At 33.0% G+C, this 24,964-nt stretch overlaps 3 protein-coding genes across 4 annotated transcripts; 2 read left to right on the top strand and 1 right to left on the bottom strand.

Annotated features, from left to right (window-relative positions):
• Positions 1–29: 29 nt before the first annotated feature.
• LOC135796459 (uncharacterized) lies at positions 30–4,207 on the top strand. Of its 2 annotated transcripts, XM_065308485.1 has the most exons (8): positions 30–321; positions 374–587; positions 646–1,253; positions 1,306–1,477; positions 1,535–1,710; positions 1,763–2,024; positions 2,083–2,235; positions 2,520–4,207. In XM_065308485.1, the coding sequence occupies exons 1-7, from the start codon at positions 46–48 to the stop codon at positions 2,214–2,216; spliced, it is 1,842 nt and encodes a 613-aa protein (XP_065164557.1). In that variant the 5' UTR covers positions 30–45; the 3' UTR covers positions 2,217–2,235; positions 2,520–4,207. The 2 variants fall into 2 exon arrangements, with proteins under 2 accessions (XP_065164557.1, XP_065164556.1); XM_065308484.1 differs by lacking the exon at positions 2,520–4,207 and having other exon boundaries at positions 2,083–2,252.
• Positions 2,241–5,543, bottom strand: LOC135796461 (uncharacterized). The gene is made up of 2 exons (XM_065308486.1): positions 4,979–5,543; positions 2,241–4,022 (listed from the first exon to the last, which is right to left on the bottom strand). The coding sequence occupies exons 1-2, from the start codon at positions 5,058–5,060 to the stop codon at positions 2,548–2,550; spliced, it is 1,557 nt and encodes a 518-aa protein (XP_065164558.1). The 5' UTR covers positions 5,061–5,543; the 3' UTR covers positions 2,241–2,547.
• A 4,654-nt stretch (positions 5,544–10,197) lies between these two features.
• Positions 10,198–24,956, top strand: LOC135795779 (venom dipeptidyl peptidase 4-like). The gene is given in 11 exon segments (XM_065307562.1): positions 10,198–10,675; positions 21,710–21,932; positions 21,988–22,122; positions 22,125–22,159; positions 22,220–22,472; positions 22,529–22,698; positions 23,090–23,952; positions 24,012–24,206; positions 24,271–24,431; positions 24,485–24,690; positions 24,748–24,956. Coding segments are annotated over 11 exon segments (2,388 nt in total). The 5' UTR covers positions 10,198–10,621; the 3' UTR covers positions 24,841–24,956.
• Positions 24,957–24,964: the final 8 nt, after the last annotated feature.

The following is a 24,964-nucleotide window of genomic DNA, read 5'->3' as shown; positions in this document are numbered from 1 at the left end:
ATAAATACTGAACGTATGACTTCCGTTCGGTGGTAGACTGTTACAATGTCAGTTCTCACACAGATTTCAACCAAAATATTGGTTTATTCTACGATTTTAAGCTTAGTAACTGCACAAAATGACTGTAACAGACCGTGTGATGGTTTGGCACGTGTTTGTTCATACACGTTTCAATTAGAATGGTTTTTGGCTTTGGGAAGACCATGTTTTGATTGCCCAACAGTACAATCAGATTGTTTCAGACAGGATTGCATTGTTGCTGGGGGATATCAACGTGGTGTGACTGTTATTAATCGAATGATGCCAGGACCAACCATTGAAGTAATCCACCATCTTGAATATTAATATTTGTTAACAATTTGTTTAATTTTAGGTATGCCAAGGTGATAGAGTTGAAGTTTTGTTGATAAATAGCTTAAGTAACGCTGAATCGACCACAATTCATTGGCATGGTATAAGAATGAGTGATAATCCTTACATGGATGGAGTTCCTTATGTCACACAGTGTCCCATACCGTATAATAACAATTTTACGTATTCTTTTGTTGTGCCTGAAGCTGGGACGTATTTTTATCACTCACATACGGGTATAATCAGTTTAAATTCGTTTTATTTATTGTTATAGTAGTTATAATTGTTATTTAGGCAGTCAACGTGGTGAAGGCACTCATGGAGCATTGATTGTTCGTCAACCTGACTCTCAAAACTTATTACGGAGTTTATACGATCAAGATTTGCCTGCACATATTATACAAATCACAGATTGGACTATAAATGGCCGCCTGGAAGCGTCCCTTCGTTATTGGCAGAACGCTGAACCCTTTCAACCAGATTCTATAATAATTAATGGTTTAGGATATCCTGATTTTACTGATTTGAATACAAGTTGGCCTTTAGCTCGTTTTACAGTGCGTAGAGGCAATCGTTATAGATTTCGTGTCATCAATGTGGGTTTCAATGATTGTCCACTTGAAATTCAAATAGATAATCATCAGTTGATGATGGTGAGCACTGACGGGCAGGATTTTTCTCCAACGATTGTTGATTCTTTGATGACTTTTTCTGGAGAAAGATATGATTTTATTTTAAATGCTAATCAAACACCAGGGACTTATTGGATTCGTGTGAGGGGACAGGTTTTGTGTAACACGGCACGGATTTTTCAAGTCGCCATCTTGCAATATGAAGATAGTGATATTTCTCAGACACCGGCGGGACCTGTACCAAGCTATGATGACTTTAATACTGGTCTTGTACGTATAATATTTTGGTTTGTTTTTGTGTTATTCTTGTTTAAAATTATAGCAATTCAACACCGTGAATTCTACGTATAATAATTTAGTTTCTGTGACGTCCCTGGCTCCATCTGATGTTTTTCTAAGTCCACAGACTCAGTTAATACAGAGATTCATTGAGTTTGATTTTAATAATGTGAATAATCCAATGTATTATCGTGCACCTTACAATCTTCAAAACGGTAAATTTACTTGACATAACCAAACTTCTAAGTTAATAGCTACTTTTGTGAATTTAGTACCATTTTCACAACGTAGAGGAACACCGCAATTCGATAACATATCATTCCGAAGTCCATCTGTGCCATTGTTACCAAATCGATTTGCAATTCGTCCCGAGGATTTGTGTGAACCGGAAACAATACGTAATCAAAATTGCGCACAGAATTTCTGTACTTGCGCCTACGTTATTCAGGTAATCTCTATTTTCTAACAAAACAACTTTTATTATCGTTATGTGCAAGTAGTTTCCTTTAAACTCCAACGTGGAGCTGATTCTGATCGATGTCGGAAATGGAATTGATGCGATACATCCCATTCATTTACATGGCTACGCGTTTCGTGTGTTAGGCTCCCAAAGATTAGGAAGAAACACAACAACTGCAACGGTACGAGCTATGGATGACTTAGGACTTCTACAGAGGAATTATCGAGCACCTCCAAGGAAGGATACCATTGGTGTACCACATGGTGGTTATGCAATTATACGATTCAGAGCTGATAATCCAGGTTAGGTTATTCAGACTAATTCCTAACCTCAAATAATTAAATATTAACTTATCTATAGGATTTTGGTTGATGCACTGTCACATTGATACTCATATAGAAGTTGGAATGGCATTGGTGATCCAAGTTGGCGAAGCAAGTGATATGAGAAGCACGCCACCAAATTTTCCAACTTGTGGTAATTATAGCCCATAGGAAATAAAACGCGTTTGCAGTAAGTAAATGAAGTAATTCTGCTATGTTGTCATTTGATAAAGATAATGTTTGTTCCTTGAACTTTTCGCAATCAGCCGCCAAGAATCGCTACAAACTAGTATACATAATAATATCTCAAGTACAAAAACGTATTTACAAAACAAGTCAACACTACACTTATATAAAATCAGACGTCATACTCGCTGTGATAAGTTAACTTGGTAATATTTACACTTTACATTCCCAGAATCAGTCGGTTGCTTCTAACGCAGTTAATTATTAATAATAATATCACTATTTTAGTATCTGGTTGTATAAAAATACGTATAAGTTATAAAAATCCACAACCTAATATCAAAAGCATCACTGATATGGGAAACACGATGTAAATGCCAACACGAGGATGGCACGTACTGACCAGCAGAAACATGTTATCTTCATCAACTTCTATGCCATCATGTGTGGGTACTTCCACTACGACTGTCTCATCCGATAAAAACTGAATCGGAAAGTGACATTCCGTCACGTTGATACACTCCTTGTCTTTTGTGTTATTCATGTATTGAAATGTGGGTTTAAACACGTCGAAAACAGCGTGGATGATGTTGTTCTCTATATCGTTGTCCGAATAGAAGATGTAATAGTAATACCCGTCGGAAACAACGTTGTGTTCGGTTTCTAAATGCGTGCCATCATCGAGGTCGTAAACATTGGTGCATTTGTCGCTTGGATCAAAACCATGCGCCAAAAGAATAGAACCATCATAACATGTGAGAAGATCTTCCTCAAAACTGGAAACACTGTTAATGGTGGAATCTCGTTGGGAGAAGTCAATGGCATTGCCGCCATGTTCGATTCCGCCATCAAGCATTTGTTGAATGTCACGTTTAGGCCTAGATTCCGGTGTGATTGGTTGCTCGTTTTCATCTACTTCTAATTCAGCGTTTTCATCGTCGATTTCTTCAACTGCTGTTGGGTCTATGTTTTCATCCAGTTGTGCTTGTAAACGTTCGATTTCCATTTCAATTCTTTTTCGGTAATGCCTCCGTGGATTTCGTGATTCCACCATCTTGGCTGTTTTTTGTTCGACATCATCTATTTCTTCAAGTCTTAAAGCCTCTGCGTGTAAATTGTGTTTTATTGTAGACTCCAGAACAGGAGTGGCTTTGCTTGTTTTGTTCTTAGCTTTATTAAGCCTCTTTTTAACGAATTCTTCAACAGGTTTCTCAACTTTTTTCTCGGCAGTTGTGTTCTTTTTAATCGGTACTGGAGTTTCCTCGGAACTTGAATTCAATTCCTCTGCATCCTCAAATATCACTTTTACTTGTTGATGATCTTTATCCATAGTAGCTCCAACTTTTTTCATGTTGTGATCCATAAGACCACAAGTATCCAGCCTTTTATCACCTCGAACAACCAACAATCTTGAACCTGGATATCTTGAGCATGCCTTCAACCTCACAGTTGAATTAGCCAAAAGAAAAAAGCCAAAATACTCTAAAGTATCATCAGGTAGTTCCATGGACTTCTTTAAACGCAGATGTTTCTTTTTTGAGCTCAATTGTGGAGAACTTCGAAGTTGAAAAGCATTAAAAGTGCTGTTCATATGTAAGGAATGTGAGGAGCAGAACACTGATGAGACTCCATCCATGATAGCAAGCACATCAGATTCTGCCACCTCAAATTTACCATCTGCATAAACACTATGCCTAAGATAGAGTGGAGTTATGATGAGTATCATTGGCAGGACTGCCATCATGAGACAGAAAATGAGCACTCGTTTGACTCCATGCATGTCTCCAAGTTCTAAAACCAACAAGAAACTCTGAATCAGTAAAACAACACAGACATACAGACATATATAATCCTTGTTTTTGTTATTAGCACAATTTTTTACCTTCGATTCACACAGGTGATAAACATTAAAACAAATAAATTGATTTAATGAATTGCAATATAATAAATCCCAAGAGTAAACTGATTGAATAATATCTGAGTGTGTAGTTGTATTTGTACTAATCCTTATCGAGCTTTATGTACTTTTAATGATAACGTTAAAGATGCATGTGGTATGTGTAACTTCAGTGATAGTTAACAAAGTATTTTTGCGTCGATAACTTATGAAGTAATTATAACGTTGTAAATATATGTAAATGAGCAGAGGAGTAACCTCAAACGTATAATAACGAAACTAGAACGAAACGAACAGGAACAGAACGACACAAAGCCCACACTAAACTCTCAAATGCATTGTGCGTAGTTAAAAGTTTCAAAGAGTTGCGATGCGCACGAAAAGTTTCAATTTCGATGTCAAGGACGAAAGTAATACTCGCGCAGCGTGTACGCACTTTGTAATTTGTAATAAGTTATTTTTAGCTTATAAATAGAAAAATAATAATTAACAAATTGCTCGTAAATATATTTAAAATGAATTTATAGTAATAACGGTCAAAACTTCTCTTGGTTTTAAAACACTGCGTTTTTAAGTTTTTAAAAGATAAAAATAATTGAATTTACGCCAAATTATTTATAAATTTTATTGTTTAGACCTGCAGTGAATATTATTATAGCCCAGGATACAAAGAATCCCATAAAATGCGTGCCAAATGTAATAAATTTCCTTCATGTAAACATTTCTACATCCGCCATCTTGCAATTTGAATATTCTAACTCAATAAACGCGTTTTTATTAAATAACAGATAATAATATATTAATAGAATGCACTATACGTGTTCTGAATAGTTAGAATACAAATACATACTATGCAGTTGCTGAATCGAGCTATATTTATAGCCCTGGTAGTAAGATGCGACATTTGTGCTGGATTGTTGTTCCAAAATCATTTTGATTTAATTCTTATTCAACACAACAGTTTAATAACAAAAAACACCGAATTTAACACTTTTAAGCAGTGTTTTGATATTTTTTAATCCATTTTGCATAAATTTCTAGTTTTCCACTTTTTGTTTATAGTTTGAACACTTGCAACACAAGTTCCAAGTTGTTTCACTAATCGCCGAGAGTTTGTTCACTTCGGCTCATCGCTGCACCGCACGAACTGCACTAAATATAATCAGACAATAATATTAACTCTGGGGCATTTTTTTTTCGACCGCCATTATCAGTGAGTCAACAGTAATTGAACTATTTGTGAACATGCTCGGAGCTCGGCTTGACAGCGCACTGAGGCCATCCCAGTCGAGACAATGATTGTTCTGTTAAGAATATTGCGATCGCGCAATCCGTGTGCACTTGATTGAGCGATATTTATCAGACGTGAGCAACGGTAGACACTCGAAATGTCAGAGGCGTCTGGCATCTCCTCGATCTGTGTCCTCTCGAACGCATTTCTGTTTTGTTTCGTTATGTGTGTAAGATTTGATAGCGCAAGATAATAGAATAATACTTTACTGATAAGAGAGTAATTAGTTACAGTGGTTACAATAATTTGTGGGACCGGTTTTCATGTTTACACCATTTATGTTGATAGGAGCTTGTTTGCTTATTTAAATTTGGCATAACTTTATATTTATTAAGTCATATAAACAGTAAATGAGAAATTTTGGGTTACAAACGGATTTATCCAGTTATTTGATACGTAAATATAAAGAAAATAGTTATTTAAGTACTGGGAAATTGAAATTATAGTTCTTGTACATTAAATTGTTTATTTTTACTAATACAACGTCTTTTATTTTACTATAAACGTAATAAAATGCAATTGAAATATATTTGTTGTGCATAAATGGTGCGCAAAAGGTTATTGATTAAAACTGCACTAATAAAGCAAAGAATACAAAAGGAAAACACTATAAAAACACGCAATCTAAAGATTTTTTTATTGCTAAACATATATAAATAGTGTATTAAGCTCAAATCAACGTTTTAAACATAAATTTTAATTTATTTCGTTCTTAAATTCAACTTCAATGCACAATGTGTGCATATAAAGTTGCCTATATTAATGGTTCAACAATTCCTCATTCATCGTAAATTTTTTATTATCTCTAATATAAAACCTAAATAAATAATTTATTTAAAACTACGTTTAATAAAAAAATTTACTATATGAATCTAAATGTGTTTGCACACGAGCGACCTGAATTTTTGCATTTCGCATGTCAACAACTCTCACCTGAAACGCTCACATTCCGTACCTTCGTAAATCAAATATTTACTCGTGAGTTTTAATGCCGAATAAAATCGTTTTTAATTGTCCTGGCATAATTAACACCTTAACACACATTAACATATTAACCTATTATGTATTTTTCTTGTTTCTAATTGGAGTACAAGTAGAATTTACTTCCTTTTTAAGGCTGAATCTATGTATATACTTTGTATTAAAGGTAGTGCGTAGTAAATATTTCAAAAATGGGTTTACGGTTGTCGCGTGTCGTTGGGCAATTTTAATCATCGTTTGCTGTGAGCTTCTAGCGTACTATTAGGCTGGCGTAATCAAATTCTTATGCGTGTTACCTTTTACAAACAGAAGCATTCCAGGCACGTTTTTGTTAGGTTTTAGATCGTTGAAAAATTGGAACGTGTTTATAACTGTTTCAAACAGTCGGAAAAGTGTGTAAATCGAAATTATATATTAATTAAAGAATTATTGTGTTTATAGTACGTAGTATCTTTTGAAAATTGAGAATATTTTAATTTTTTTTTGTGCAAACTTCTTTTGAATCGTTGTGATTTCAAAATTAATGAAACGACACTAAAAAGAGATAAAGGTATTCGTTTATATGGTTTAGCCTGCGAGAGAACAAGAGAACACAAATATACCGTGTTTCCTATTATCTTCGTCTCTTTTTTGTGCGATGCTTCGTAGCTTGCCACAAGACTTGATTCTAAATATTTTCTAAATCTATATATATAAAATTTGCGTGTCACAGTGTTTGTTTCCATACTCCTCCGAAACGGCTTTACCGATTTTTACCAAATTTTATATGCGTATACAGTAGGTCTGAGAATCGGCTAACATCTATTTTCATACCCCTAAGTGATAAGGGTTGTTCACCCTTAACTTTTTTTAATTTTGGACAAATTCTTTTGTTTTTATTTTTTTATAATGTGGAATTAAAAAATACATACAACCCTAAATTTTTAGTTTTTTATCACCAACCCCTATTTCTTTATAGACATTTTAGTAATTTAATCATTTTTCATCCCGCTCAAAGAAAATTTTTATATGCGTATTCAGTAGGTCTGAGAATCGGTAACTTCATATCTCTAAGTGATAAGGGTTGTTCACCCTTAATTTTTTTTAAATTTTGGTAGAAATTTTTTGTTTTTATTTTTTTAATGTGGCATTAAAATATACATACAACCCTAAATTTTTGGTTTCTTATCACCAACCCCTATTTTTTATAATAAGTAAGTTACTTTTTGTCTACACTAAAATTTATCTAGAAACTAGAAATAATTTATATGGCAAAACAACGTTTGCCCGGTTAACTAGTATACTATAATATCGTAGAGTAAGAAGGCAAAAATGTGATTAAAAGAGCTAAAAATTGAAATCTCGAACATCTCGTAAACTAAAAGAGATAGAAAGGAATGAATCGCTGAGTCTTAATCTACGGAAAATTCTCTATCAAATAAGCTAGTTAGATTGGAAATCTATGAGATGAAATTTTATTTCTTATAAAAAAATTGCCAGGTACTTTTTTTCGACGATTTTTGATAATAAATATCCCATAAACTAAATGCGATAGCAACTAACGAATTGCTGATTATGAAAGATTGGAAAATTCTCTATCAGATAAAAATATAAATTAATTATATTTCCTAGAGTAAAAGGTCAAAAAACGCGACTAAAAGTGCTAAAAAGTGACATTTTGCAATTTTTGACCATTTTCTTCAATTGCGAATATCTCGTAAACTAAAAGAGATAGCAACCAACGAATGGCTGATTATGAAAGATTGGAAAATTCTCTATCAGATAAAAATATAAAATAATTATATTTTCTAGAGTAAAAGGTCGAAAAACGCGACTAAAAGTGCTAAAAAGTGACATTTTGCAATTTTTGACCATTTTCTTCAATTGTGAATATCTCGTAAACTAAAAGAGATAGAAAGGTCAAATCGCAGACTCTTAACCTACGGAACATTCTCTACAAGATAGGCTAGTTAAAATCGAAATCTAAGAGATGCTTGATACTTTTTTTCGACGATTTTTGATAATTAATATCTCTTAAACTAAAAGAGATAGCAACCAACGAATTGCTGATTATGAAAGATTGGAAAATTCTCTATCAGATGAAAATATAAAATAATTATATTTCCTACAGTAAAAGGTCGAAAAACGCGACTAAAAGTGCTAAAAAGTGACATTTTGCAATTTTCGCCCATTTTATTCAATCGCGAATATCTCGTAAACTAAAGGAGATAATTAAGATCCGATCGCAGCGTCTTAATCTACGGACTATTCTCTATCCCAGTGGTTCCCAAACTTATTTTGTCTACTGCCCACTTTGAGCATAAATATTTTTTTAGCGCCCCCATTTTTTCACTTATTTAAAAACCACTCTAACTTCAAATTGAATTAATTAAATATTGTGACCTATATATGTATATTATGTACAGGAATGCCCCCCTTGAGACCTGCAGCGCCCACAAGGGGGCGTTATCGCCCACTTTGGGAAAGACTGCTCTATCCGATAGGAGAGTTAAAACAGAAATCAGAGAGATGAAATTTTAATTCATAAGAAAAAATGGGAAAGGGGGGGGGGTGCTATAACTGTTCTTTATGAATTAATATGTGCTACTTCAAAGTTGTGAAATTGTTTGAGTGCATTCTAAGTGCGAAATTGTTGAAAGTGTGTAAAATAATCGCATCATCCAAGAACTAAGTGTTGTGTTCTCTGAACTCTCAGATCGCCTACTCCATTTTGTACTCTGCACACACCGTGACATGTTGTTCGATATATTGCTCTACGCGCACACGTACTTCTACGACTCTACGAGTACAGAAAGCACTTCATATTAAGGCTTCCCTTTGAAATCAAACGCTCCATAAAGTGCTCCGGTGCTCCATTAAAAGTGTGTTACGCAGCGAAGCGATGGCAGCGCGGATACGCTGAAAGGTATTCAAGGTATTCAATTACTGTGCGAACCTATCACACTTCCACGAATTATACTTCCTCTTTTGTCGTTTGCTTTTCCGCGTTACAGCGATTTAATATCGGGTAAATGCTTTTCATTTTCACTAATTTTATTCAATCTCATTCTTGTAGGTGGAATTTGTAGTGAATACGAAAAAGGGAAATTTTTGAAAGGAAATACTTGGAAAATGAAGATGAAAAGAATAACGAGATATAAAAATCGAAGAATTTTGCTTTATTGAAGAGAATGTAAATTTGCTGAAGGTGTATAACTGGTTGCCTATTATAACCATTCTTACAAAAATTCAATTTCTGCTTTAATTTCTTTCTTATTGAATTTTTTAATGTTTTATTAAATGTTTTAATTAAAACAACATTAAAACAACAAAAGCCTTGTATTTTACAAATAAATCACTCTTTTTACACGTTTATTATCAAATAATTTAACTTTCTCGCTGAATCTGAACTAAATGTAAATAGTTAAAGTTGCATAGTTGGTTGCCTATTTTACGCTGTCAATCAGCATAACTCCAACCTAGCAATTTCTGTTTCTTTTTAATTTCTACCTTATTGACAATTTTAATTTAAAATAAAAATTAGGAAAGGAAAGGAATGCATGTTATTTTTAATTTTGCTAATTGAAAACCACAATTTGCACATTCTTCTGATGATTACATTCAGTAAAAGTCAAGTCCAACGCTTGGCCATGCAATTCGCGCTGCATAAACGCGTTTTCCGAACATTTAACAGCCCGAAGCTGAAACAATAAACTCTCTGCTGCTGCTTGTTGCCGACTACCTCCGACCTGCGAAGTCAGAATTCGAAAGTGGCCGGCGCGTCGTCGCGTTGCAGGACTTCTCGCGAGGCACCGCTGGCTGGTTTCAGCATTCAGTAACGCGGTCGCGTTCGTCGTGCTTGGTTCGCGCACGTTTTCGGTCGCGGAGCGTGTTTTCTCGCCGCTCATTAATTAAAAACGTACACGTTTACATCGTCCGCATTTTTGTTTACCTGTTACCTGCCATTCAATGGTAACGTTCGCTTCACATACACGCACACGATTATTTTGAGGATTGCCATTTTTACCTTTCACCTCGCTTTTGGTACGCACTGGCGCTGGCTGCTTTCTGGACTTTTTTATTGGGCGAAAAAAACATAAACATAAACAAATATAAAATAGTTTTCTATGTGATCAATTTGTGCCATCGAAGAAATTTATATACGTAATTATTGCTTAATGGTTTCTCATCTAAGTTATATGTTAATAAATAAGTGAGGAAAACCACAAAGTTGACCGAAACATGACTTCGATGACAAATAATGGCTCGACTTTAGAAATCGCGCAAAGCAATCAGGTGATTCGAGTTTCCTACTTATTCACTTTTCTAAAGCATCTTCTTTCAATTCTTTTCTTTTTATATCTTTATTATGTCTTTATTATAGCTAATAATATCATCGCATTGTGTTTCATGTCTATTATACTTGCAATCAACTTTTTTCTCTTCTCTTTTTTTTTATTTTATTTTGTCTGTTTGCAAAATTGTACATTTCTAATTTACACCGCACCATGAACATACATACACTCGTAGCATTGTAAACGTGTTCATTTGCGCTTGAATGTAATTGTAATTACTTTCGTAACTAGTTTGACATTTACGGTCACCTCCATTTCCACGTAGTATCTTCGTCTGTTTGGCTCGTAATTTAACGCTAGCGGCAAGATGCACATGTTGAGTGTGATGTCTTTGCGCAACGCAGGTTTTCAATAATATTACGTCCATAATTAGATAATTATAGGGCTGTTAATTTAGTTACGAGTAGATTGAGGCTAATTTCACTATTAATATGAATTTTTACTTGTTTAAAATGATTTACGACAGGAAAGTAAATTGTTTACGTTTTATTGCTGCTGCTAAGCGTGATAACAAAACTAAATAAATGTACTGAAGGTTATACGAAACCATAACAAGTTACGGAAACATATTTGCAATACCTATTATACAAAATATTGGGTTTAAGTGGTAAATTTTCTAGGATATTGCATAATTTTGACATTTTAAGATATTTCAACTAGGAATTTATTAAATTGCGGTTTTATAAAATAATATAATGAGGAAAACACTTGGTTTTATTAAATACTAGGTTTTATCCACGATTTTGTCGTTTAATTAATTTTTTCTTTATTTTTGGAGCTATTAATTGCTGAATATGTTAATAAACGTATCAATTTTTGATCGAAAGAAATTAGGAATGCTAATAATGCAGTTTAACGCCATCTAGATTCAAATTATATAACTCTAACTATGATTTAATCATCATACAATTTTAATCTCCAATTTTACACCCTTTAAGTTATATTTTTGCAAAAAAAGTAGCCTATTTTATTCTCCAAAGTTAAAACTATTTACATACCAAAATTTATCAAAATTGCTTAGTGGTTTTTGCGTGAAAGCGTCACATACAAACATAGATACAAAACTAACATTTGCATTAATATTTTATTAACGTCATATAATTCCGTTAATTACAATTACTCATGAGTAATTATACATGCACGACCAACACCTATATTGTTTTTGTTTTTCACGTTTTCATTAAAAAGTAAACATAAATACGTAATTATAAATAGATTAACGAATGATAATGTCCGACTCTAAGCAGGCGTATAATATACCTTAATAAAAATTTCCGCTCATTTGAAAATTTTTATATAATTCTTATTTCGTTCTTGCTCATACACAATTTGCGACAATAAATAAAATATTCAAAATTATGTAAAAATAAGAATCGTGATGATGAATAGCTTCGCAGGATTGCAGGACTTTAATATCGCATGCGCGCACAGTCATTTAGTTAAGCACCCATCGCGTGATTTTCATGTGTTCATTACGTTCATTATTTCATTAGAGTTAATTCGTTATTAGGTAACGCAATATTAATACGAATTAAATTTATTTCTTAATTATGAGAGATTACTCGTAATATGCATACTGGTAGTGCACAGATATGCATATGTAGTAATTGTGTGACATTGTGACTAATGTTTTAATATCTATACATGTTTTTGATGTGCAAATTGCATTGTTGTGGATTATAATGAGGTTTGTTCTAAACAATTATGAGTCAGTAGCTTAGTTAAGGACATTCAATGCACAATAGCATCGAATTGTTATAGATAGAATCACAGGTAAATGATTCACGTGTGGTGAGATGTGATAAACATTTTAATTGTTTGTTTATATTCAAAACAAAGAAAATTTTGTGGTTTAAGATTAACGTGCAGGGAATGTAGCATAGGTAAGCTGCTTTCAAAGCAATTATGTTACGGGTAATATAGGCAACCAAGAATACATTTTATAAATTTTTATTTTTTTGAAAAAATATAAAATTTAACCTAAAAAATTAAAAGTTTATTAACTATTCTTCAACAATTGGAACAAAATTACTTGTTTTGATAAAAATAACAATAATATACAAGAAAACTGTTCCCATTTAATTAAAAAACGAGTTTTAACGAGTTTGTAACCTCAAATTTTGTAAATTACAATATAAATCCGATAAAAAACTTGTTTCAAACATGTAGAATTATTATATCAACAATTTCGCAATTGACGTACAACACCGTGTTTGTTTGAATAAGTTTTATTTAAAAGACTTACATTTAAATTCTCTCCGCCCGATTTAAGTAATACCTCAATCTCAATGTCGCTGGTTTGCGCATTGTTAACACTCGGAATATAATTTAAAATAAATGTTTTCCACTTGTCTAGTTATCGCTGTGTTATCCACGCTTTATACCTGCCTGCCACATTTATTGTTCTCAACTCAACATAATATATAAGGAAGCAAATAAGCAAGGAACACTAGGACGTAGGTGTAATTACCATAGAGAACGTGCGCCTAGTGGGAAATTACAATTCGGAATTTTGTTAGTGTTTTACATAGATATTCGCGCACGATTTACATAAATATAGAACGCCCGCGCAAATTGCGCCCGGAGTAGGTGTTGACGCAGGTTGTGAGTGCTTGTGACGTTCGATTTATGCGAAGAAAATTCGCGCAGCAAGAGGAAAGAGAGAAAAAGTGATTGGATTTGCTTCCGATAAGAAAAGTGTCGTGTTTGCGCTGATGTCCAATTTGAGCATTTAATGGTTTATAATAAAAGGGAATTTTATGTTTACAAATTGCGGTTGGGAAAGCAGTTAAGATAAAGCAAAGTGCGAATAGTGCAATGCGTGTGATTTATAAATACAAGGTAATCAATTTAACCACTTTATAAACAATAACTAGTTTTATCCTCGTTAAAACTCAAATGTGTGGTATTAGTAACATAATTGATATCATCAAAGAAACAAAGGGATTGCTACAAAAGTTTTGATAACAATGAAATGTTTTTAAAGAATTTAAATTGTAGGTATTATATATGGGTAGGTGCGACAATTATAAACAATTGATGTAAATTTTTGGTAGTAGTCAAGTTGCATTAACTGCAAAATTGATATATGCCAATTTACTCTTTTAAAAGAAGAAAAAATGGTATATTAACCTCAAAATTGAGATATGGAAACATTGTTAGCTCTACCCCGTGACTAAATCCGTGATTAAAGTGTTTTAGTCACGGCTTTGGTTGTCCGTGTTTAAAATACCACTTTTTAGGTCTCAAAAATATGATACAACTGGCATTTTCTTGGTGGAAGTATAAAAAATCACTTTTTTACTTTGATTTGGTGAAAAACGAATATTTTACATACTTAATATATAATTTATTACTATTTGTTAAGTAAATTAGTTTTTTTTTCTTGAAATTCTTAAGATTATCATAAATTTTTTTAACATATTTTTCCCATCATAAAAAATAATTATGCAAAATTTAAATTATTCTATAGTTTTAGATTGTAACTCGAAACATAAGCATGATTAGCACAATATTTATAGCATTACAAATGAAATAATACATTTACATTTTTATATCACTCATCTTACGATGGCAACCAATGATTAAATGCAATGTATTGTGTTTTGCTTTTACTTTACTTTGTACATATCTCGACATTAAGTCATGATCAAAGTGGAATAAGTGCAAACAAACATTTTTCCTTCTTAGTATGTATTTACGAGTATATTTAAAAAATGTGTTATTAAAATGGAAATTTGCATTGCATTGAATTGCATCGATTAAGATTTATTACACTCAATGTAGTATTATATTAGTAAATGCGGGTGCGGCTGACATAGCGAACTCAAGTTTAGTATGCGTCGTGACAAAACTATAAAGTGTATACGAAACAGTACAGTGTACATAAATCGAGATAGCGATGCAATTGCGCACTGTGCCGTTTATTTGCATTCGGCATACATTACACTATTACACACTTATTACACTGCACATATTGCGATCTGAGGTGTATGTGCTACCTGCATTGTGCGTTTATTGTTCTATTAGTAGAGGTAAATATTGCGCACAATGTGTGTTTGTTGTTTGTTTTTTAACGGGTGATTTTATGATTGAATTATTTGCTGATTTAATGTGATTTTTATGGTGTATAAAATGTTGCCACTTGACATGCAACAACCTGAACATTCCGATATTATTTTATACAGGCTGTGTTATAATATTCCTAATACAATATTTGATTTATTTGATTTCTGGATTAAATGGATGTTTATGGTTAAATTAGAATCAGGAGATGTCTATTTCTGGATTTATTTATGAAATAATCAAAAAATGTTTGTTAGCTTCATCCCGTGACTAAAGCCCGGGATTAAAAAACTTTAGTCACGATATTGGTCCGTGTCCTGTCCGTGCTTAAAGGTACCACTTTTGGGTCTTAAAACCGTGAGAAAACTAAAGCTATAGAGATGGAACTAGAAAAATTAAATGAGTTACTAGAATAAATAATCTCTTTGTAAATCCCAATGCAACTTCATATTGATTTAATTTTAATAACACGGTTTTTAATTGTTTTAAACCTGATCACTGAGCATTTATATAATACTTTAGCATAATTACTGATTCGACTTGCCAACAAGTGTTATATCTGGTTACTTCTGCTTTTAAACTACTACTTTACCTAGTTTTTCATGAAACATTTAAGATTTTTCATTTGTAATTTATTTTGTGAGACAACCTTGACATTGATTTAACACGTGTAAAAACCTGGTCAGTTTATCATTACTAATGTTTATATCTTATATTTTTCAAAGGCGTGTGAATACTATCAAAAACATTTAGATTAGTTTTATGTGAATTCTATCTGCGTAGAAGTAAATTTTGGCTGTAAATATTTATTTAGTAGAGTCTATCATAATTATTTGGCTAATAATAAATTGATGATAATAATATTTATGTCGTTTATTTTTATTTTGATTTTTTGAGATTTTTCAAAAATTAGTATTACTGAAGTTGATATTTAGGAAGAGTATTAGGTTTTATCAAATTTATTAATTTAATTACTACTTGATAATTAATTTATACAACATTTATATAACAAGTTGAATGAAACACTAACATCTTTACTGAAACTTTCCATTACTTCCCACTTTGTATATAGGTAAACACTGTTAAAATTTGTCTAAATTTAGAATTTTAAATTTATTGCAATCGTTTTGGCGCAAAATTAGCCGCAATTAATGTAGTTCCATTTCAAGTGTGAGTTCGGTGGTTAACTACGTACCTATATAGTGAGTGGTTTCGTTATCACTTTAATTATTCTGCTATTATCTTTACTTTGGGATAGCGTGTTTCGCCTACATTCTTTCCTATTGCCTTCTTTTTTGTTGGCGTTGGCGTATTTTTAGTTATTCTTTCATTTCGTTTTTTGTTCAGTAGGTACTCTGTAGTGAAAAGAGTTATTAGCATAAATGGGATTACTAATTTTTCACCTGAACGCACGCTTTTCTAATGACGCCAATAAGTTTATGCAAAATAGTAGCGGGGAATAACTCAAGTGTTTAACGAAAGTTGCAAAAAATGCGAATCGAGAAGGTGGAAATTGATTTTTAAAAGTTATATATGCTTATAGCGAGTTCTAGAAGTTAATCATCATTTTTTTATTAAAAATGTTATGAGGTTAAGAAAAATAAAGTTAAAAGTGGATTAGAAATGTAAAAATTTACGTCAGTCGAAGTAGGTACCTAGAACTGAAAACCCGACGAGAGTGGAGGGGGGAGCCTAGGGATTGCGACTGCACTGTTTCAGGACATAGAATTTATACCTACGGGCTACCCGCAAAATGTGGTGGGAGCACGTGCGCCAGCACACGCTTAGTTATGAGTGAACGCACGTGGTATGGGAGAGGCAGAGTTAGTCACCTTATCCCAAATGAACCCAAGGTTGCCCAGAAGTTTCTATGATCCAAATATTTTATAACTTTAACTCTACACTTGTAAATTATTTTTTAAAGGCATTTTTTCTATAGAAATCTTAAATTTTAACGCAAAATCAAAGATATTCTAAGAAAAAATCAAATATATTCTGTTACCTTAGCAATTTATTCTTTCTAATATTACTTTCCGTCGTGATTGATGCCGGTTGTGTTGTGAACATGCCGCTGACATAAATTCGGCCATACATCATGTGACGTAACAAGTCACAACTAATCATCCTCGTGAATCGGGCAACATCATAACAAACAATAACCGTCCGCCCGACCTTATTGTCGGCACTGTAATGTACTGATTTAAATCGAATTATCACATCACATGCCATTGCTTCCGACGTGCGGACACCGCCGTACACATATGAGTAATAAAACGATATAATGCAACCAGGGACGAAAATAAAGAAAGCCATCGCGCTCATGACCAACCATTTCTATTTTTATAATTCTGAAGTAATCGTGGGTGGAATATTTGCGTATGAAAGTAATTCTAGTTATTTTTAATTTTAGTTACACATTTTAATGCAAATTAGAATTAATTTTTAACAGTGTTTCAGTAGTGTAAAAATGTGTATTGAGTTGCATAAATTGAAAATTCGAGGTTAAATGTTAATTATTTAGTTTTACTTTGTATTTATTGCATTATTCGAGTTATTTTTAAGTTTAGAAGCACATTTTAATGCAAATTAAAATTAACTAAAGATTATTTTAGTTCCTCACCAGTGTGAAAATGAATATAGAGTTGCATACATTGAAAATTAGAGGTTAAATTTTAATTGTTTTGATTTTCATTGTATTTATTGTATTATTTAAGTTTAGCTGCACATTTTAGACAAATTACATTAATTCTAAATTGTTACATTTCTATTGTATTTTAAAAAAATGTATGTTAGGTTGCAAACTTTAAAATGTTAAGTAAAATTTTTAATTATTTTATGTTACCCTGTATATATTGCATTATTTATTGTACCGGTGAAAATTGCATGGTTACAGTTGGTTAATTTTTGTTGATGGGTCAAGGCCGTCGCGTTTCGAGTACCAAACAACACCATAAATGACCAGAATGACCAGAAAAACGTTTAAAAATAAATAAAACTTGCTTGCATAAAAAACTTTCCACGCCAAATATACTAAAAGAACTAATATTTCATAAAATACATGAATATACGTAATAAATGTCCTTTATACATCCATATAAAACATAATTTAAAAAGTTCTCCGCCCTTTAATCGTTACTGTACAGTAATAAAATGTTTTTGAATAAAAGTTAATTTATAACATTTTATAGCAAACAAGCGTAATGCTTCTTAAGCGTAATGCGAACACAAAAATGAGTTATTACGGGCATTTCTTACTTATTACAGTACAATGTAATTGGTTGGCGTGCCACACATTTATATTTGATTGCGATTTCACGAGTCGATGCGTTTTACCTTCGCTATATTGCTGGTTTGATGATGAATTATTTTGTTTGTTTACTCGTTTGAACACATAATATGTTGCATAAAACCAGGGTGATTCGCGATTATGTGCAGTGTTATAACTGATAGATGTTATGATTATTTATTTACATCATTTTTTGAATAAATATTTAAAATATTGTATAATTTGCAAAATTTGTTAGTAATATTATTTTTTTAATTAAAACAATTGTTGTGTTCGATATTTATATTTATCACAACTCCAACATTACGCTTAATAAAATTGTATGTTTGAGGTTATGTGTGTTTATAACCTAATATTTTAGAGTAAACATAAATTTATTATTAATAAATATTGATAGTTTAAGTGAGATTAAGTGATTTTTGATCAAGAACTAAAAGGTCCATGACATTTAGAATGAATAAAAGTGAAAGTAGATCAAGACAATAGTAGTCATTCATACAGATTTACAAGTTTAACCACATCCACTAACCAGATAATAAAACATTTTAAGTGAATAATGTGCATAAAAACACAGGTGTTATTTAAAAATCCTTTTGTATTTTTTAAACGCGATAAAACATTCACATCACACTTTGATTTACAAATTAGGAGAAGATAAAGTTTAAACTTATGATTAAACATTAAAAATATATTTGATTTATGTAAATTTATTGCAAATTTTTCCACAATTTTTGTATTTATAACATAGACAAAAATTATTATCTAGTTGTTAACCGGATTTTATTTTATCAACTTTTTTTATTTTGCAAATTTCTTTGGTTTTTTGATTTATATATTTTGTTTATTTACTGCAAAAAGAAAATTTATTATCGTTATGAATCAAGTTATTAACCGGATTTGATTTTTATCAGCATTTTTACGCTGCCAATTTTTGCGCTTTTTAGTTTTGAAGTTTGCAAGTTTAAAGCGTTGCTGATTTTATGCAAACATTATCTTTACATCATCTCCTTGATGTTAATCACCTCTTTCTCTGCGTCTTGGCTTTCACTTTTACTTTCCTGTTGATTTCATTTCACTACTGTTTGAATCTCATACTGTTTATTCCGATATTACAAAACTTTCTTGACTGGCTAACTTACTCGTATTCAGATTATTCTGATCTTGATTCTTGAAACATGATCTTTAACATTTGCACAAAATCAAGTCCAGTTAATGCGTTCAATTCATGCAAAGAATGAATTTGAACAATCTAATGATTGCTCATTAGGCAATTGGCCATATTAACAACGTGAACATTCGAATTAATGCATTTCTTCTAAAAATAACTCAATTACCAAGCGTGTTTATTTTATAGCCATTAATTTGTTGATAATTTTCTCACATTAGTCGATATTCAAGATCAAATCAATTTACACGCGAACAAAATTGTATATCAAACGTAAATTACGTGAATATTACGCGGAATTGAGTTAACTAGGTGTTTAATTAGCGTTTTTATCATGACTTGCACGTTTTGCATGCGTAGTCGACGTGAAAAACTTTAAAGAAAACTGGTTATTACTCTATCGGCTCAATTAAAATGCTATAACAAATGCTATGCGTTATCGGGACAAATTAGAGGGCAAACTAATGACGAGAAATGCGATTTTAATTATGTAACACCGGATGTAATACTTTTAACACTCAACTAACTACTCATATTTAGCATTTATTACTTAACTACCGAAAGAAAAAATATTTCGTGAACGGAAACACGATTTTTACACGAGAAAGTCTTTAAAATTAGTTTTGAGGTTAAAAAAAAACAAAATTTGAGCTTTTTATCGCTAGATGGCTATAACATGTGTATAACTGGTTGCTGCATTAATATTTATATAATCTAACCTATCATAACCTTGTTTTAGTGCAGATATTTGCATTTTTTAATGTTTTTGCTTTATTTTTTTGATTTCTTTCAAACATTTATGCTTAATTCTTTGAAATAAACTAATATTTGATCAAAACCTACTGTTTTCCATCAAATATTTGTTTCTAACCTTACTTTTTAACCTGTTCAACAAGCAGAAAGTAATATCCCCCCATATCAAAAAAGTAGTCCAGAAATAATGAGTTATAATTGTTTTGACATTCGACACGCTCGCTTTCGGCCCCTCGCCAAAGATGTTTTGTAATTAATCGCTGTATAATTAAATTACGACTACAACAGCGTGTATTACACTTATAATTACCTCTACCTTAGTTTTTATTCATGTATTCTGCCAAAGAATTAATTTCACCCTGGAATTGTCCGTCCCGAAATAATGCGCAATCTGAAAAAAAATGGCTCGGCACGAAATCCAATGATAAATCATAAATGTAGGCGAATGGCGCATTATTTTGATGAGATTATAGGTGGAAAAGTCGGCGCTAAACGAACCCAGTGTGATTTTATGCTATGCGATATTAATAAATGTGTTTTGGAGAGCCGCGCGCGCGCTCCTTCAACATAACATTGCATTTCGCTTTGTTTCCTGCTTTCCGGTCGTTATGTTGTTATGCGTTGCGTTTTATTACGTGCTCTCATGTGTGCTGTCAAGTGATATGATGTGTTTTATTGTTTTTCGCTTTTGGATTACGACTTAATAGAGTTCTACGAAATTTAATCGATTTGAGGTTAATTTAGGTTAGATTTTAACCTGAAATTAATTTAAAAGTTGTGTGTGGTTATACTAAGCAAACTCAAGCAACAATATTGAATAGAAATATAGGTAGCAACTCGCGCTGGATCAATATGCAGATAGTGTCGGTGCGAAGGAAGTTCCCGCCGATAAGGATCCGCTGGAGGCATTCAACAATCTTTGCGTTTTGCTTACGAGCATTCGGCCTAAAATTCATTTACATTTGCGTTCATTATCTTGACCGCCAACTTCGCCACGGACATATTGAGTGACCGTAACACTGCACTCTTTGCACACTTTGCTTTATGCACAATCAAGGTCTCACTGCGCTGTTTATTATTAGTTATTTATGTATCAAGGTGGTGTTTTAGTCGAAAAAATGCACTTTCCACTGAAAAAGTCGTAAATCTTGGGCTAAGGAAGTACGAAAATAAAAATGTATGCAAACTAGGTTATGTTTTGATAGGTTATGTTGAAACACCTGCGTGAGAATTAACATAACCTATTTTTATGTTGTTTTTTTGTTCGCTTTGAGTGCAAACAACACATTCTTGTTAGACTTTAGTGCATAATGTATTACGAAAACAAATTGCCACTCTTGTTTTGCGACCATGAAAGTTGCATACTATAAATACAAGAGTGAATAATTTATTTGCTAGATGCGTCGCCTGAAAAACGATACAATACCTCGTACCTGAATGTTTCGCGCACACAATGTGCGGATATTCTATTCATTTATTCTAATTCAGTCTTTCGCCGCACATTAATATTGTTTAACACACTCGCACGTCAACCGGAAATTTCTTTCCACAACTTCCACATGACCGGAGGGCGTGCGCTAACAGATCCATCATCAATCTCGCGTTAAATTACTTTAACATAAATAAATAATACTCGAGGTGAAGGAATGATGGAAATTTGGTAATGCTAATGACGTTTTTTTCTTTTTCGATTGAATCTTTCACAGGATTTGATCATAACGAAGCGGACGAGGAAAAAACGACTATGGCTGATTGCCGCCGCCATTTTGGTGATCGCCATCGTGGTGATTATCGCCATTTTCACATTCGTCGGCAGCGATAAGACAAGTTTAAGTGCACGAATATCTTCATCCGGTCCTACGATTTCACTCGAAGATGTCTTAGGTGGAAAATTCGGATCGAAAAGTTTCAATGCCTCGTGGGTTTCGGGTGAGTTGATTATCTGATTATTATTGTAATTATAACCTTGTAATTTCCGTTGTAGGACATGAATTGCTCTACAGAAGCATTGACGATGGCAGTATCATGATTTACAATGTTCAAACCAACAACCGAACTGAAATACTTCCAGGGAAAGCGCCGGTGTTGAAAAGTGCTTTCGAGTACGAATTATCACCGGATCACAAATTTTATTGATTGCTCATGATTATCAAAAGGTTTACAATTTAATATTAAGTTTTTGTTTGAATTTTAATTCATTAATTGTTTATTTATAGATTTATAGGCATAGTTACGTTGCGCAGTATTCCGTGGTGAATTTAAGTACGAAACAAGTGACCAAAGTGTTGGCGAATCAAGAACATGTCCTCCACTACGCCAAATGGGCGCCCGTAGGTAATGGTTTAGTCTACGTCGCTCGGTATAACATTTTTTACAAATCCGAAGCAGATTCGCCAATGTTTAAGACATTGACTGTTGACGGATTAGCCGGACATATTTACAATGGTGTTCCTGATTGGGTGTATGAAGGTATTGCAATATAACCTCAATTATTGACTATTTTTTTATTGATTTGTGTGTTACAGAGGAAGTTTTGAGTTCTAAAAGTGCAGCTTGGTTCTCCCCGGATGGTAAAAGATTGGTGTATGCTAAATTTAATGATACTCGAGTGCCATTGATGACAATTCCTCTGTATGGCACGCCAGGAACTTTGGAATTTCAATATACAAGAGCTATTCAAATTAGATATCCAAAGGTATTAATACTTTTATTATTATCTTTATTTTATACTTGTATGTGTCAATGCAATCAATAAGATTCGCAATTTTATTTTAAAGAAATTAATTATATAAAGAATTGCTAATAATGCACTTCAGAGCGCCATCTCGGTTTCAACTATTTAACTATACCTATGATTGAATTTCAATGCCAACTTTTATCATATAAAAAAAGCTGTCTTTAGGGTTTTTCCGGCAATAATTCAATTTTTTCTCGCCGTAAAAACCACCCTTGGACTTTAACGAACATTTTAAAAAAGAATTGCACAAATTGGTCAAAGCGTTGTTGAGTTATGCGCTTACCAACACATTTTTTGCAATTAATTTATATATTATAGATGTTTTATTCAATAATTTTGTGATTTGTAGCCTGGAACTAAAAATCCTGATGTGTCCCTACACAGTGTTAACTTAGAAGATGAAAAACAAGAAGTTTTGGAACCTCCAAAAACTCTAGGAGCAGAACCCATCCTTGCAACAGTCACCTGGGCGGATAATATCACAGTCTGTGCGATTTGGAACAACAGAATACAAAACGAAGCAGATATTATAACATATCAAGTCGATGGTGAAGATCAACACGTTACCAAAGTGAGAAATGTCAAAGAAAAAAGTGGTTGGTTGGAACTTTTCACTCCGCCGATATTTGACAAAACCGGAATGGAAATGGTTCTTATATTATCCCAGCCCCAGAAAGATGGCGGCGCCTATAGACACGTCACTTTATTAAATCGTACACCGAATAATGTATCAATGCTTCCTCTAACAAGCGGAAAGTTTGTGGTGACCGAAATTTTGAGCTGGGATCACGATAAAAATTTAGTTTATTATCAAGCAAATACTGAAGAAGATCCAGCTGTCAAACATGTTTATTCCGTTCATGTGCCATCGAAGAAAGTTGTGTGTGTCACGTGTAAAATGATGACAACTGTGAGGAAAACAAATTGTCTCATGAATGACGCCATGTTCAGCGCAGATAATTCTCATTATGTGCTGCAATGTGTCGGTCCTGATGTACCGGAAATAGCTATTATAAACGCAGAAAATAATAAGAAACTTATGATTTGGGAAGAGAATCGAGATTTGATTGATTTGGTACAGGAAAGACATGTCCCAATCACAAAACGGATGACTTTTAAGGTTGATGAAGGATTTACAGCGCAGGTCATGCTTAAATTGCCTCCTAATATCGATATGTCTGGAAAAACTAAATATCCTATGTTAATTAATGTGTAAGTAGACTAGTTTTACACGTATAACCTAAAAATTTACATTTTTGTTGTTTTTGTAGATATGGCGGACCAAATTCATTCCAAGTCGTAGAAAAGTTTAACCTCGATTGGGGCAGTTATCTCGCCGCGAACAAGAGCATAATTTACGCGTTCATCGACGCGAGGGGTTCCGGTTTAAAAGGGGACGCCATGTTGTTCTCCATCTACAACAAATTGGGCACAAAGGAGGTGATCGATCAGATCAACGTCACAAGGTGCGTCCCTGGTGTAGTAATTCTCGTTTTAAACACGTTTCTTTATTTTAAATACAAATTGTAGACAAATACAGGCAGCGCTGCCTTACGTGGATAGTAATCGGACAGGAATCTGGGGTTGGAGTTATGGCGGCTATGCTTCCGGTATGGCGTTGGCGCAAGACAAAGGCGGCGTATTCAAGTGTGGCATTTCTGTGGCGCCTGTAACCGACTGGATTCTTTATGGTAATCGGATTGTTTTTTATCATTTTGTTTTGTTAAGTATTTTGTGATTGTAGATTCGATTTACACGGAGCGTTTCATGGGTTTACCGCAGGTTAATCCAGAAGCGTATTACAAAGCGCAGCTGATGAATAAATACGAAGGGTTGCGTGATAAGATGTATTATTTGATTCACGGTACACTGGATGATAATGTACATTATCAACAGTCGATGTTATGGTCAAGAGTACTCGAAGAGCAGGATATTCTATTCAGACAGCAGGTTTGCATATATTTGAGGTTATAAAGAGTAAAAGTTATGTGTTTATTGTCATTTTAGAGTTATTCTGATGAAGATCATAGTCTTGCTTCAGTTCGCCCACATTTATATCACTCTCTGGAGCGTTTCCTGGATGAATGTTTTAGTTTATAAACAAAACAAAACAAAACAAACAATCTTACTATGCGTATTGTCGTAATATATTTATGTACATAAGATTTTAAAGGATAATTATATGTTATTTTTGTTAATAAATGGCGTATTAAAAACATTTTGC

This window comes from Atheta coriaria, unplaced genomic scaffold, assembly GCF_025399875.1.
Source record: "Atheta coriaria isolate IRGN ID8LTWV9N9 unplaced genomic scaffold, Caltech_Dcor_3.1 hic_scaffold_7_pilon, whole genome shotgun sequence".
Lineage (NCBI taxonomy): Eukaryota > Metazoa > Arthropoda > Insecta > Coleoptera > Staphylinidae > Dalotia > Dalotia coriaria.
The sequence above is the reverse complement of the archived record's forward strand: the minus strand, read 5'-3'. Positions and strand labels throughout refer to the sequence as shown.

Excerpts from the sequence above, each read along its gene's own strand:
- LOC135796459 (XM_065308485.1), top strand. The coding sequence starts at position 46 with ATGTCAGTTCTCACACAGATTTCAACCAAAATATTGGTTTATTCTACG. Across the intron at positions 1,711-1,762 it reads CTTGCGCCTACGTTATTCAG|TTTCCTTTAAACTCCAACGT; the intron begins GTAATCTCTATT and ends ATGTGCAAGTAG. Across the intron at positions 2,025-2,082 it reads ATTCAGAGCTGATAATCCAG|GATTTTGGTTGATGCACTGT; the intron begins GTTAGGTTATTC and ends ACTTATCTATAG.
- LOC135796461 (XM_065308486.1), bottom strand. The coding sequence starts at position 5,060 with ATGATTTTGGAACAACAATCCAGCACAAATGTCGCATCTTACTACCAG. Across the intron at positions 4,023-4,978 it reads CTCGATTCAGCAACTGCATA|AACTTGGAGACATGCATGGA; the intron begins GTATGTATTTGT and ends TGTTGGTTTTAG.